This window comes from Saimiri boliviensis, chromosome 1 (genome assembly GCF_048565385.1).
Source record: "Saimiri boliviensis isolate mSaiBol1 chromosome 1, mSaiBol1.pri, whole genome shotgun sequence".
NCBI classification, from domain to species: domain Eukaryota; kingdom Metazoa; phylum Chordata; class Mammalia; order Primates; family Cebidae; genus Saimiri; species Saimiri boliviensis.
The window spans coordinates 237,576,578-237,591,432 of record NC_133449.1 but is presented as its reverse complement, the minus strand read 5'-3'; the positions used below and the strand labels follow the sequence as shown (position 1 = coordinate 237,591,432).

General features: G+C 40.1%; 1 protein-coding gene across 1 annotated transcript in view; it reads left to right on the top strand.

The window, feature by feature from the left end:
• MCCC2 (methylcrotonyl-CoA carboxylase subunit 2) overlaps positions 1 to 14,855 on the top strand; it is an 81,554-nt gene that overhangs the window by 41,976 nt on the left and 24,723 nt on the right. Inside the window, exons 8-10 of the mRNA XM_039470006.2 lie at positions 4,291 to 4,355; positions 7,470 to 7,569; positions 7,678 to 7,773. Coding sequence (XP_039325940.2) covers positions 4,291 to 4,355; positions 7,470 to 7,569; positions 7,678 to 7,773 — 261 coding nt within the window. The remainder of the gene's footprint in view (positions 1 to 4,290; positions 4,356 to 7,469; positions 7,570 to 7,677; positions 7,774 to 14,855) is intronic.

Below are 14,855 nucleotides of genomic sequence, written 5' to 3'. Positions count from 1 at the left end.
GTTGCTTCTGCTTTTGGGTTTTTTGTTTTTGTTTTTTTTTTTCTGAGAGAGAGTCTCTTATACTGTTGCCCAGGCTGGAGTGCAGTGGTGTGATCTCAGCTCACTGCAGTCTTCGCCTCCCAGGTTCAGGTGATTCTCCTGCCTCAGCCTCCCAAGTAACTGGATTACAGGTGCCTGCCACCACTCCCAGCTAATTTTTGTATTTTTAGTAGAGATGAGGTTTCACCATGTTGGCCAGGCTGGTCTTGAACTCCTGACCTCAGGTGGTCTGCCTGACTCAGCCTCCCAAAGTTCTGGGATTACAGGTGTGAGCCACTGTTCCCGGCCAAAGCATCTTTTCATGTGCCTATTGGCCATTTGTATGTCTCCGGCCAAAGCATCTTTTCATGTGCCTATTGGCCATTTGTATGTCTTCCTTGGAGACACATCTATTCAGGTCCTTTGCTCATTTTTTTTTTTTTAGACGGAGTTTGGCTCTTGTTACCCAGGCTGGAGTGCAATGGCGTGATCTCGGCTCACTGCAACCTCCGCCTCCTGGGTTCAGGCAATTCTCCTGCCTCAGCCTCCTGAGTAGCTGGGATTACAGGCACGCGCCACCATACCCAGCTAATTTTTTGTATTTTTAGTAGAGACGGGGTTTCACCATGTTGACCAGGATGGTCTCGATCTCTTGACCTCGTGATCCACCCGCCTCGGGCTCCCAAAGTGCTGGGATTACAGGCTTAAGCCACTGTGCCCAGTCCTTTGCTCATTTTTAAATTGGGCTAGATGTCTTTTTATTTAGTTGTAAGAATTCTATATATATTCTGAATACAAGTCCCTTATTAGATTTGCAAATATTTTTGCTCATTCTGTGGGTTGTCATTTTCACTTTCTTAGTGATGTCTTCCTTTGAAGCATAAAAGCTTTATATTTTGATCACATCCAGTTGATGTATTTTTTCCTTTGGTTGCTTATGCTTTTGGTATCATATCCCAGAAGGCTTTGCTCAACCCAGGGTCATAAAGATTTACTCCTCTGTTTTCTTCTGAGAGTTTTATAATTTTAGCCTTGCATTTGGGTTCATGATCCATTTTGAGTTAGTTTTTGGGTGTGGGATAAAGAAGGGGTCTAGCATTGCTCTGATGTGGATATGCAGTTGTTCCAGCATCGTTAGTTGAAAGGACTCTCCTTTCCCCATTGAATGGTCTTGGCAGAAAAAAGTTGTACTTATTTTTTTCTTTTATCTCAGCTATACTATTGTTTGACTCAAGGTCAATAACAAGTTGATAAGTTGTTAAGAGAAAGCAGTAAGTTTCCTACAGTATATTAACTTTTGTGTAAAATGGAGGGAAATATACATTTGTATGCTTGTATATGCATAAAGAAGTTCTAGAAAAGTTACAAAAATACTACTTAAAATGTAGAGGAGAGGAAACAGAGTGGAAGAAGGACCTTTCATTTTTTTTGAGCCTGAGGCTGGGCGCAGTGGCTCACACCTGTAATAACAGCAGTTTGGGAGGCGGAGGTGGGCAGATCACATGAGGTCAGGAGTTCGAGACCAGCCTGGCCAACATGGTGAAACTCCATCTCTACTAAAAATACAAAAATTAGCCTGGCATGGTGTTGCGCACCTGTAATCTCAGCTACTCTGGAGGCTGAGGCAGGAGAATTGCTTCAACCTGGGAGGTAGAGATTGCAGGGAGCTGAGATTGTGCTACTGCACTCTAGCCTAGGCAACAGAGCAAGACTCCATCTCAAAAAAAAAAAAAAAAAAAAAAAGAAAGAAACAGAAAAGGACAAGTACATGATTCTACTTCTATGAAATATTGAGAATAGACAAATCCGTAGAGGCCAAAGTAGATTAGTGGTTGCCAGGAACTGGGAGGAGGGTGGAATGGGAGTGCCGCTAATGAGGATGGGGTTTCTTTTGGGAGTGACGAAATTTTCTGGAATTGGGTAGTGGTGATGGTTGCACAACTTTGTGAATATACTAAAAACCACTGAATTGTATGCTTTAAAATAGTGAATTTTATGGTATGTGAATTCTATCTCAAAAAGTCTGTTGCTTCAAAACTTTGTCCAAGAATCATCTTTGGTTATGAAATACTAATACAAATTCACTAGAAAGAATGTGTTAAATAGAGCTTATCCTTTGGTGTAAAATAAGTATATTTTCCAAGACAGTGTTAATTTTTAATAACTTTTATTGAGGATCAGGTAGGCCTGAAGGGCTGCCATTTCAAATGTAAAAGTCTCAAGGCATTATTTTAAAAGCCTGAAGTATTATTGCTATTATTATTTTAACATATCTCTTGTATGTGATAGCTGTCATTTGTTAATGAGAGGAAAATGCACTCAGAATTTACCTTTGTCTAGTAAAAGGCACAAACTTTCATGGGCCATTCTTATTTATTTTTTGGCTAGAAAATAAGTAAAGATATGATTAAAATTGAAAGCATCTTTTTGGAAATATAGGCAGATCATAATGGTGGAATAACATGAAGGGTTTTAGAGAGAAGATTTTTGTCTCAGGGTCGGTAGTTACAATGTCCATTCAGTTAACTTGTACATTATAAAGAAGCCGCTTGGCAGCCAGGGAAGCCTAAAGTTCTAAATTCTGACACGCAAACCCTCCAAAGCCCTTTCTCAACTTTCAGTAAAACGCGTGTCAGAATTTAGAATTCTCTAAAGGATGAAGTTGCTGCTACTGCTGCATTTTTTCTCCTCCTGAACGTGGTCTTTTAAAGGTAGATTGCTGGATGGGATCCAGTGTAGGGTTTAGTTGCTGTAGCTTTTAGTAGCTTAAATGGCTGAAAAAAATGGATAGTAACACAGGTTTCTGAAGGAGCTTTTTGTTCTCCTGTCTTTTGTTTATCTTTTGAACTTGTCATTTAGTCGAATGAGCTGTTTTAATTTTCTCTGACTTCTATCATCTTTGTACCTATCACACTATAAAGAGTTGTGGGTGTTCAATAAATATTAACCGATGACAAATTCTTATTTTTTTGGTGGATATTAGATTCCTGAAAATAAATATAATTTTATCTGTTTTTTATTCCTTTTTGTAACTTTAAATATCCAGACACCTCTTAGTTATTGTCTGGACTGAATATTATTTTACACTAAATGTTTTAGAAGAAAGAGAAGCAATAATTTAGTTCTGGGGGTGGAATAATTGGAGGTGGAAATTTTAACTAATTCTCTCTGCAGAAGGATATTTTATTTAAGACGAAGCTTTTGATGTGGTGAGTAACAAGTTGTTTCTATGCTGTATTTTATTTCTTTTCTATTTTCTTTTTTTTTTTAGAGCTCCCCTCAAGAAAGACTTTTTCTTTACCTCTAATCTCTCTGTGCTGTATTTTAGATTAATGTTCATTATACTAATAAAAGCTTTTCTTATTTAGGTTGATGAATTTGTTTCTTTTTCTTCAAAGAAGTAGGAATCAATAAATAATTCCTAAGGGGTTGGATTGGCATTTAGCTCTAAATTATTTTTCTTTCTTGTTCCTGGTAGAATTTCTCAGGCTATAATTAAGTTATTCTTAATTTATTACTGGGGTTTCTTTCTTTTTGGCCACTGCTAGATCTTAGATTATAGGACATCTTGGAGATTTTTTTCCTACCTCTCTTTGCTATGCTGAGTTTGTGATAGTAAATGGAATTTTTCAGCATGTTCTTGAGTATTCAAAGATGAGTAAATCACAGTTCCTGCCATCAAGGAATTCACAGCATAGAGGAGATGACAGACATACATACGCATTACCGAACTACATTCTGACACATACCATGTTGGAGGTGTAAGTGCAATGCCTTTGGCCCATGGATAGGCAGGCAGTCCTTGATTAATGTCATGGAGAAGGCATGGGTGGGTCAGGAAAGCTGCTAGAGCAGGCGACTTGAGGTGAGACTTGAAGAGTAAGTGGGAGTTAAGAGATCCCAGTCAGTGGGAGGAACACACACACAGGCACAAAGGCTTGACCACGTGTGTCAAGGCAGCATGATGTAGGGAAAGAGGATGCCCTTTTGGGTCTTTTAAGCTGGAAATGAGCAGGCTTGAATTAGGCTCCATTGCTTGCTATAGACTATAGGCAAATTCTTTCTGACTCTGGGTTCAGATTTTTCACCTGTAGAGTAGAGATAATTTAAGTCTCCAGATTTCCTAGGTGCATAGAATGAGAAAGCACAGTGTTCTTTAGTTCTGCGGAGGAAAAAGCGTAGGTATAGTCAGGTTAAGCGATGTGCATGTTGAGAAGTGTTTTTATATCTCTGATGGGCTGGTTTCACTGATGACTTCTATCCTTGTTGTAGGTTAAAGCGGCAACTGGGGAAGAAGTATCCGCTGAGGATCTTGGAGGTGCTGATATTCATTGCAGGTGAAACAGAAATGGTTGTTTCTTTACAGGATTGAGTGTCATTTTGTTTGTTTGTTTAAAGGAAGTGTTACATATTTGTTTCTGATGCTAAACTTGCCAGACCAAACCACAGTTTATTTGTTCTTGATCTACCGGTTTAATGTTCAGTTCTTTGAACTGTAGAGTTACATTTCCGAGCTACAGCATCAGCCAAGAAGGACTGGAGAAACAGATTTCTTATTTATTTAACAAACATTCATTGAGCACCTGTTACATAGCAGGCACTGTTCTGTTCTGGATGCCTGAGATAAGAAGGTAGATACTGTCTTTGACCTCAAGGAGCTTATATTCTAGTCAGGGAGGTAGGCAATTGCAAGAGAATTATGTAAATGTAGCTGATATGTGATAAGGCTTACAAAGGAGAAGAGAGAAAGAGGTCTGCCCTGGCTTGTGCAGGTAAATGTTTAGTAACTGGTTCTTTGGGGAGGAAAAAAACCACGCGATTTGTGGCATTTGCCAATTTCTGTGGTACAGGTGATCCCCCACCGTGGCTGATTTCAAGCTGCCAACATGATGCCTCTGTGGAATCAGACACAGATGCACATGGTTGGTTCCTGTGAGTCACGTGCAAGCTGGCTCCATCACATCACTGGTCTGACCATGTTAGATAAGAGTTCAGGGTAAGAACCTCTACCTCCTAGAGTCAGGAGTAAATGAGATACAGTACATGTGGGTTGCTGGAAACGATACCTGCTTTAGATAAGTTAGCTATAAATGTTGATTGCCATTAATGATTATTTTCCTGTTTGTTTATCATCATAGTTGCTCAATAGCGTTTTTAGACTCTTTTTTTGTTGTTGTTGAGAAATTGTGAAACAATTAAGGAGAAGTTTTTTGTTTTTTTTTGTTGTTCTCAGTTTTTTTTACAATTTTAAAAAATGTTCTGTAGAAACAGGAGTCTCACTGTATCGCTCCGGTTAGTTTAAAACTCCTTGCCTCAAGCAATCCTCCTGCCTTGCCCTTCCAAAGGGCTGGGATTACAGGAGTGAGCTGCTGTGTCTGGCCTAAATATTTAAGCAGTTTGAGTATTTTTAAAAAGTAAAGCTGTAGGTAATATATTAGGTTAAGGATGTAGATTCTGGAATTTATCTTCTGTTTATCTCCCCTGGGACAAACTGCTTACCCTCCCTGAATCTATTTCCTCATGGATAAAGTGCAGATTGTGACTAGTGCCTGCCTCATAGTGCAGCATCTACTACATATAACAGTAATAACTCTATTGCTCTTATTCATAGTATTCACAATAACCTGTTTAAAATTGTGAGGAAATGATTAGGGGTGATGACTTTTGTTTTTGGAAGGTACCATGAAATTTCTTAGTTATAAGTTGCTCTGTGTTCTCTTTGTACCTCTCTTAAGTCATCCTTAAGAGCTAATTTGACACAAAGACTTACATATACAGTGTCTCATTCAACGTTTTCCTTTCCTGCTGTTTTGGTAAATACTAGACAGTTTTCATAAGAAAGCATTTTATTTTAAATATTTACTGGTTTAGAAGATGTTCCTTCTGCTTCTGTTTGACTTCTGACAGTGTAGTTAGAAGTCAACATTTATAACTGATATTATGTGTGAAGCATTGAAATGATATGGTCAGTCATAAAATGGTAAAATGTATTAAATTAAAGAAATTGAAAAAGGTCTATCATTTGCAAGGCATCTGTGGGCTATGAAAAGGAATAAACATGGTCTCTGCTCTTACTCTGGAACTCCTGGTACTGAAGCACAGTGTCATGAAATCACTGAGAGCCTAGCTCTAAGATACGTCTCCCAAGGAGTTTGGTGTTTTTTCCTATGCATGCCATAAAATTTTAGATTGCAGCAGCTGAGTCCTTATTCATAAAATTAACACTTTTTTTTTTAGATATGTTTTTCACCTGACTTTACAAATTTTTAAATACTTTATTAGAAAGTCATAGTTTATCCACATCTGAAATAGCAGACCATCGAATTGGGACAGACCTGATAACCAGAGCAGTCCCGTGCTTCATTCACTGCCCTTGATATTGAACAGGAACGTCTGTGGCCCTTGCCACAGAACCATTTTATCAGTTCCGATTTTTACCCATAATCCAAGGGACAGTGTATTCAAGCCTTTTCATTTGTTGCCTGTGGCCATTGTCAGTGTAACTTTGTAGGGAGGGGGCTCAGAGTTCTCTCAGAAATGAGAGACCAGAGTTGGCGTCTCCATTAGGAGCTCGGTTACGTACACAGTTTATGCTGTAACCAACTACATCATGAAAGCGTGCCATCTGTGGTTGGCCATTGTCACATGCAATTCCGCTTAAGGTAGAGGGGATAAGTACTTAATAGACGCCTTCGTCAGCAAGGCCCCTTGATCTAGCAGAGGAAGGGTAAGGTTAGAAAATAGAATGCTTGGGTTTTTTTTTATTTTTATTTTTAAGATGGAGTTTCGCTCTTGTTACCCAGGCTGGAGTGCAATGGTGCGATCTTGGCTCACCACAACCTCCACCTCCTGGGTTCAGGCAATTCTCCTGCCTCAGCCTCCCGAGTAGGTGGGACTACAGGCAGGAGCCACCATGCCCAGCTAATTTTTGTATTTTTAGTAGAGACGGGGTTTCACCTTGTTGACCAGGATGGTCTTGATCTCGTGACCTCGTGATCCACCCGCCTCGGCCTCCCAAAGTGCTGGGATTATAGGCATGAGCCACTGCACCTGGCCGGGTTTTTTTGTTTTATTTTTAATTGTACTTTAGGTTCTGGGGTGCATGTGTAGGTCATGCAGGATTGTTGCATAGGTACGTATGTGGCAATGTGGTTTACTGCCTCCATCTCCCCCGTCACCTGTATCTGGCATCTCTCCCCATTCTTACTCAGCTATTTGTGGTCTTAGGTCAAGGTCCTTATGCATACTTCAGCTTTTCTTGTTTGTAAAACAAGGAAAATACAGTTTTGCCAGGGTTCTTAAAAGGACATTTATTAAAGATGACAAATGTTTTAAGTGTTTTAGAAGTAAAAGTGCTGTCATCCTCAGATGAGAGAAGATACTTGGGACTTAAGATATTTAATTATTTTCCTTTTCCCTGTTCTGACGTGTTTAGTTTGCCTCCTCTCTAGAAAGTCCGGAGTAAGTGACCACTATGCTTTGGATGATCATCATGCCCTTCACTTAACTAGGAAGGTTGTGAGGAATCTAAATTATCAGAAGAAATTGGATGTGAGTACAATAGGTTCTTGTATCTTTTATTTTCCCGAAATGCATTTTTGCTCACTGCACGTTGAAATCAAGTCTTTAAACGGGTTAACATGGTCTCTATGTCTGCAGGTCACCATTGAACCTTCTGAAGAGCCTTTATTTCCTGCTGATGAATTGTATGGGATAGTTGGCACTAACCTTAAGAGGACCTTTGATGTCCGAGAGGTATGTGAAAGTGGAACTGTGAACTTTTTGACCAGCTGTGGTCAAAAAGTGTGTGGATTTCTTTGTATGTGTGTCTATTTTCAAAGCTCAAGTTTGTTAAGATATGTTCATGCCTCAAAATGGATGTGGATCTCAGTAAGGAGTGATGTATGCGGCGATGATACCTTTCCATATTGTAGATATCATTGGTACAGAGTAAATACTGAAAGAGGGGACAGGGGGACCTCAATGACTGGGAAGTCTTCATTGCACAAAGTGTGATTTGGTCACAAGTAAGACTCCATGTCCTGTGCACATTACGAATGATGTAAGGCAACTTAGCAATTTTCAGCTATTTCTTTTCATTGTTCTTGTTTTGGGAAATGGATGAAATGTCAGTAAGTTGTTGGAAGAAAAAATATGCCCTTTTACATCAGTATGGCATTTGCAGTGATTAGACCTGATTATAGTTGAAAATATTTCTGTGGTTACACATTGTTGACATAGTGTTCTGTAATTGAGATGGACAACTTTTAGGGTTTAGAACAGGTAGTCTTTTATTTTGTTCAGTATCCATAGTTGGCAGATTAGTTTTTATTTGTTTTTTTTTTTTTTTTTTTTTTTTTTTGAGATGGAGTTTTGCTCTTGTTGCCCAGGCTGGAGTGCAATGGCTCGATCTCGGCTCACCGCAACCTCCGCCTCCTGGGTTCAGGCAATTCTCCTGCCTCAGCCTCCTAAGTAGCTGGGATTATAGGCACGTGCCACCATGCCCAGCTAATTTTTTGTATTTTTAGTAGAGACGGGGTTTCACCATGTTGACCAGGATGGTCTCGATCTCTTGACCTCGTGATCCACCCACCTCTGCCTCCCGAAGTACTGGGATTACAGGCTTGAGCCATTGCGCCCGGCCGCAGATTAGTTTTTAAATGAGGAAATTATCTATTTGTGTGTGTGGCAGGGTCTTGCTCTGTCTCTCAGGTTGGAGTGCAGTGGCATGATCTTGGCTCACTGCAGCCTCCACCTCCTGGGTTCAAGTGATTCTCCTGCCTCAGCCTCTCGCATAGCTGGGATTTTAGGTATGCTCTACAAGCACCTGGCTAATTTTTGCATTTTTGGTAGAGATGGGGTTTCGCCATATTGGGTAGGCTGGTTTGAACTCCTGACCTCAGGTGATCCACCCACTGTGGCCTCAAAGTGCTGGGATTACAGGTATGAGCCACCGCATCCGGCCAGGAAATATCTTAGTATCAAATTCTATGCTGGAAGTTTTAATACTCTAATTTGCTTTTCCCCCTTGACCATAAAACTATTATATATTTATTGTGAAAAATATAGAAAATACAGAAAAGAAAGTAATCAAATTGCTTGTAATGCTACCATCTAGAGAAGGTGGCTTATATTTTGATATTTTAGTTTAATGTGTATGTATGCACTTTATATATATATATATAAATACTTTTTTGTACTTTAGGTTCTGGGGCACATGTGCAGATCATACAGAATTGTTGCATAGGTACATACATGGCAATGTGGTTTGCTGCCTCTATCCCCCTGTCACCTGTATCTGGCATTTCTCCCCATGTTATCCCTCCCCAACCTCCCTACCCCCACTGTCCTTCCCTAGTCCCCCACAACAGACCCCAGTGTGTGATGCTTCCCTTCCTGTGTCCATGTGTTCTCACTGTTCAACACCCACCTATGAGTGAGAACATGCGGTGTGTGATTTTCTTTCTTTTTTTTTTGAGACGGAGTTTCGCTCTTGTTGCCCAGGGTGGAGTGCAATGGCGCATTCTCGGCTCACCACAACCTTCGCCTCCTGGGTTCAAGTAATTCTCCTGTCTCAGCCTCCCAAGTAGCTGGGATTACAGGCATGTGCCACCACGTCTGGCTAATTTTTTTTGTATTTTTAGTAGAGACGTGGTTTCACCATGTTGGCCAAGATGGTCTCAATCTCTTGACCTCGTGATCCACCCTCCCTGGCCTCCCAAAGTGCTGGGATTACAGGCGTGAGCCACCGCGTCCGGCCTGTGATTTTCTTTTCTTGTGTTAGTTTGCTGAGAATGATGGTTTCCACATTCATCCATGTCCCTACAAAGGACACGAACTCATCATTTTTAATGGCTGCCTAGTATTCCATGGTGTTTATGGGCCACATTTTTCTTGTCCAGTCTATGACTGATGGGTATCTGGTTGGTTCCAGGTCTTTGCTATTGTAAACAGTGTCGTAGTGAACATATGTGTACGTGTGTCTTTATAACAGAATGATTTATAATTCTTTGGATAAATACCCTGTAATGAGATTGCTGGGTCAAATGGAATTCATATTTCTAGGTCCTTAAGGAGTCGCCACACTGTCTTCCACAATGGTTTAACTAATTTACACTCCCACCAGCAGTGTAAAATTTTTCCTATTTCTCCACATCCTCTTCAGCATCTGTTGTCTCCAGATTTTTTAATGATCGCCATTCTAACTGGCGTGAGATGGTATCTCAGTGTGGTTTTGATTTACATTTCTCTAATGACCCATGATGATGAGCATTTTTTCATATGTTTGTTGGCCTCATATATGTCTTCTTTTGAAAACTGTCTGTTCATGTCCTTTACTCACTTTTGAATGGTTTTGTTTGTTTTTTTCTTGTAAATCTGTTTTAGTTCTTTGTGGATTCTGATTATTAGCCCTTTGTCAGATGGGTAGATTGCAAAATTTTTTTCCCGTTCTGTAGGTTGCCAGTTCACTCTAATGATTGTTTCTTTTGCTGTACAGAAGCTCTGGAGTTTAATTAGATCCCATTTGTCTATTTTGGCTTTTGTTGCCAATGCTTTTGGTGTTTTAGTCATGAAGTCCTTGCCTACGCCTATGTCCTGAATGGTTTTGCTTAGGTTTTCTTCTAGGGTTTTTATGGTGTTAGGTCTTATGTTTAAGTCTTGAATCCATCTGGAGTTATTTTTAGTGTAAGGTGTCAGGAAGGGATCCAGTTTCTGTTTTCTGCACATGGCTAGCCAGTTATTCCAACACCATTTCTTAAGCAAGTAATCCTTTCCCCATAGCTTTTGTCAGGTTTGTCAAGGATCGGATGATTGTAGATGTGTGGCATTGCCTCTGAGGCCTCTGTTCTGTTCCATTGTTCTATATCTCTGTTTTAGTACCAGTACCAAGCTGTTTTGATTACTGTAGACTTGTAGTATAGTTTGAAATCAGGTAGCATGATGCCTCCAGCTTTGTTCTTTTGCTTAGAATTGTCTTGGCTATGTGGGCTCTCTTTTGGTTCCATATGAAGTTTAAGGTGTTTTTTTCCAGTTCTGTGAAGAGGGTCATAGTTAGCTTGATGGGGATAGTGTTGAATCTGTAAATTACTTTGGGCAGTGTGGCCATTTTCATGATATTGATTCTTCCTAACCATGAGCATGGAGTGTTTTTCCATCTGTTTATGTCCTCTCTTATTTCCTTGAGGAGCAGTTCGTAGTTCTCCTTGAAGAGGTCCTTTACATCCTTTGTTAGTTGTGTTCCTGGTTATTTTATTCTTTTTGTAGCAATTGTGAGGGGAGTTTGCTCTTGATTTGGTTCTCTTTCAGTCTGTTATTCGTGTATGGGAATGCTTGTGATTTCTGCCCATTGATTTTGTATCCTGAGACTTTGCTGAAGTTGCTTATCAGTTTAAGGAGATTTTGGGATGAGACGATGGGGTCTTCTAAATATACAGTCATGTCATCTGCAAATAGAGACAATTTGACTTCCTCCTTTCCTAATTGAATCCCCTCTATTCCTTTTTCTTGCCTGATTGATTTGGCTAGAACTTCCAATATTGTATTGAATAAGAGTGGTGAGAGAGGGTATCCTTGTCTAGTGCCAGATTTCAATTGGAATGCTTCCAGTTTTTGCCCATTCAGTATGATATTGGCTGTGAGTTTGTCATAAATAGCTTTTATTATTTTGAGATACATTCCATCTATACCTAGTTCATTGAGAGTTTTTAGCATAAAGTGCTGTTGAATTTTGTCAAAGGCCTTCTCTGCAGCTATTGAGATAATCATGTGGTGTTTGTCTTTGGTTCTGTTTATGTGGTGGATTATGTTTATAGACTTGTGTATGTTGAACCAGCCTTGCATCCCCGGGATGAAGCCTACTTGATTGTGATGGATAAGCTTTTTGATGTGCTGTTAGATTTGATTTGCCAGTATTTTATTGAAGATTTTTACATCTATATTCATCATAGATATTGGCCTGAAGTTTTCTTTTTTTGTTGCGTCTCTGCCGGGTTTTGGTATCAGGATGATGTTGGTCTCATAAAATGATTTGGGAAGGATTCCCTCTTTTTGGATTGTTTGGAATAGTTTCAGAAGGAGTGGTACCAGCTTCTCTTTGTATGTCTGGTAGAATTCGACTGTGAACCCATCTGGACCTGGGCTTTTTTTGATTGGTAGGCTATTAATTGCTGCCTCAACTTCAGCCCTTGTTATTGGTCTCTTCATGGTTTCAACTTCTTCCTGGTTTAGGCTTGGGAGGGTGTAAGTGTCCAGGAATTTATCCATTTCTTCCAGTTTTACTGGTTTATGTACCTAGAGTTGTTTGTAGTAATCTCTGATGGTAGTTTGTATTTCTGTGGAATCGGTGGTGACATCTCCTTTATCATTTTTTATTGCATCTATTTGATTCTTCTCTCTTTTCTTTTTTATTAATCTGGCTAGGGGCCTGTCTATTTTGTTGATCATTTCAAAAACCAGCTCCTAGATTTGTTGATTTTTTGAAGGGTATTTTTGTGTCTCTATCTCCTTCAGTTCTGCTCAGATCTTAGTTATTTCTTGTCTTCTGCTAGCTTTTGAGTTTTTTTAAATCTTGCTCCTCAATTTTAATCTAGCTCTTTGAATTTTGGTGATAGGGTGTTGATTTTAGATCTTTCCTTGCTTCTCATGTGGGCATTTATTGCTACAAATTTTCCTCTAGACACTGCTTTAAATGTGTCCCAGTGATTCTGTATGTTGTGTATTCATTCTTTTTGGTTTTGAAGAACATCTTTATTTCTGCCTTCATTTCATTGTTTATCCAGTCAACATTCAAGAGCCAGTTGTTCAGTTTCCATGAAGTTGTGCGGTTCTGAGTTGTTTTCTCAATCCTGAGTTCTAATTTGATTGTACTGTGGTCTAAGAGACTGTTTATTATGATTTCCATTCTTTTGCATTGCTGAGGCGTGATTTCCTTCCAATTAGGTGGTCAATTTTAGAGTAGGTGTGATGTGCTGCTGAGAAGAATGTGTATTCTGTAGATTTGGGTTGAAGAGTTCTATATATGTTTATGTAGAAACATATTGGGTTTACTTGGTCCAGATTTGAGTTCAAGTCCTGGATATCCCTAATTTTCTGTTTTGTTGATCTGTTTCCTTCATTTTGATACTAGCTGGTTGTTTTGCCCATTAGTTGACGCAGTTTCATTGGGTCGATGCTTTTTACCATTTGGTACGTTTTTGCAGTGGCTGGTACTGGTTGTTCCTTTCTATGTTAAGTGCTTCTTTCAGGAGCTCTTGTAAGGCAGGCTTGGTGGTGACAAAATCTCTGAGCAATTGCTTGTTCGTAAGGGATTTTATTTCTCCTTCACTTATGAAGCTTAGTTTGGCTTGATACGAAATTCTAGGTTGAAAGTTCTTTTCTTTAAGGGTGTTGAATATTGGCCTCCACTCTCTTCTGGCTTGTAGGGTTTCTGCCGAGAGATCTGCTGTGAATCTGATGGGCTTCCCTTTGTGGGTAACCCGACCTTTCACTCCGGCTACCCTTAGCATTTTTTCCTTCATTTCAACCCTGGTGAATCTGATGATTATGTGCCTTGGGGTTGCTCTTCTTGAGGAATATCTTTGTGGTGTTCTCTGTATTTCCTGGACTTGAATGTTGGCCTGCCTTGCTAGTTTGGGGAAGTTTTCCTGGATAATATCCTGAAGAGTGTTTTCCAGCTTGGATTCATTCTCTCTGTCACATTCAGGTCCACCTATTAAACGTACATTAGGTCTTTGTGGAGGCTTTGTTAATTTCTTTTCACTATTTTTTCTCTCATCTTGCCTTCTTGTTTTATTTTACTGAGTTTATCTTCAATCTCTGATATTCTTTCTTCTGCTTGATCGATTCACCTATTGAAACTTGTGTACTTGCTGTGTTTTTCAGCTCCATCAGGTCATTTATATTCTTCTCTAAGCTGTTTATTCTCATCAGCATTTCGTCTAACCTTTTTTCAAGGTTCTTAGTTTCTTTGCATTGGGTTAAAACATGTTCTTTTAGCTCAGAGAAGTTCACTATTACCCACCTTCTGAAGCCTGTTTCTATCAATTCATCAGACTCATTCTCTATCCAGCTTTATTCCCTTCATGGTGTGGAGTTGTGATCCCTTCGAGGAGGGGAGGCATTCTTGTTTTTGGTGTTTTCATCCTTTGTGTGCTGGTTTCTTCCTATCTTTGTGGATTTACCTACCTGTGGTCTTTGTAGTTGGTGGCTTTCGGATGGCGTCTCTGAGCAGATGTCCTTTTTGATGATGGTGAAGTTATTTCTTTCTGTTTTTTAGTTTTCCTTGTAACCGTCAGGCCCCTCTGCTGTGGGCCTGCTGGAGGTCCACTCCAGACCCTGCTTTCCTGGGGATCACCAGCAGGGCTGCAGAACAGTAAGGGTTCCTGCCAGTTTCTTCTTCTGTTATTTTCATCCCAGAAGGATACCTGCCACATGTCAGCCTGAGCTCTCCATTATGAGTGTCTCTTTGGATATACAGGGGTCAGGGAGCTGCTTCAGGAGACACTCTGTCCCTTTTAGGAGCTCAGCAGGTGCTGAGCTGGGAGCTCCATTGTTCCATTTAGAGCTTCTGGGCAGGTACATTTAAGCCTACTGCAGTGGAGGTCATAACCGCCTTTTTCCCCAGGTGCTCTGTCCTGGGAAGGTGGACTTTATTTATAAGTTCCTGAAGTGCTGCTGCCTTTTTTCAGAGGTGTCCTGCCCAGCAAGGAGGTAGCCTACTCACAGTTTGCCAGCAGAGGCATTACTGAGCTGCTGTGGGCTCTGCCCAGCTGCTGTGTGAACTTTCTGTTAGAACTGCCTCGGTAATGACAGATGGCTTCGGTAATGGTGGACTGCCT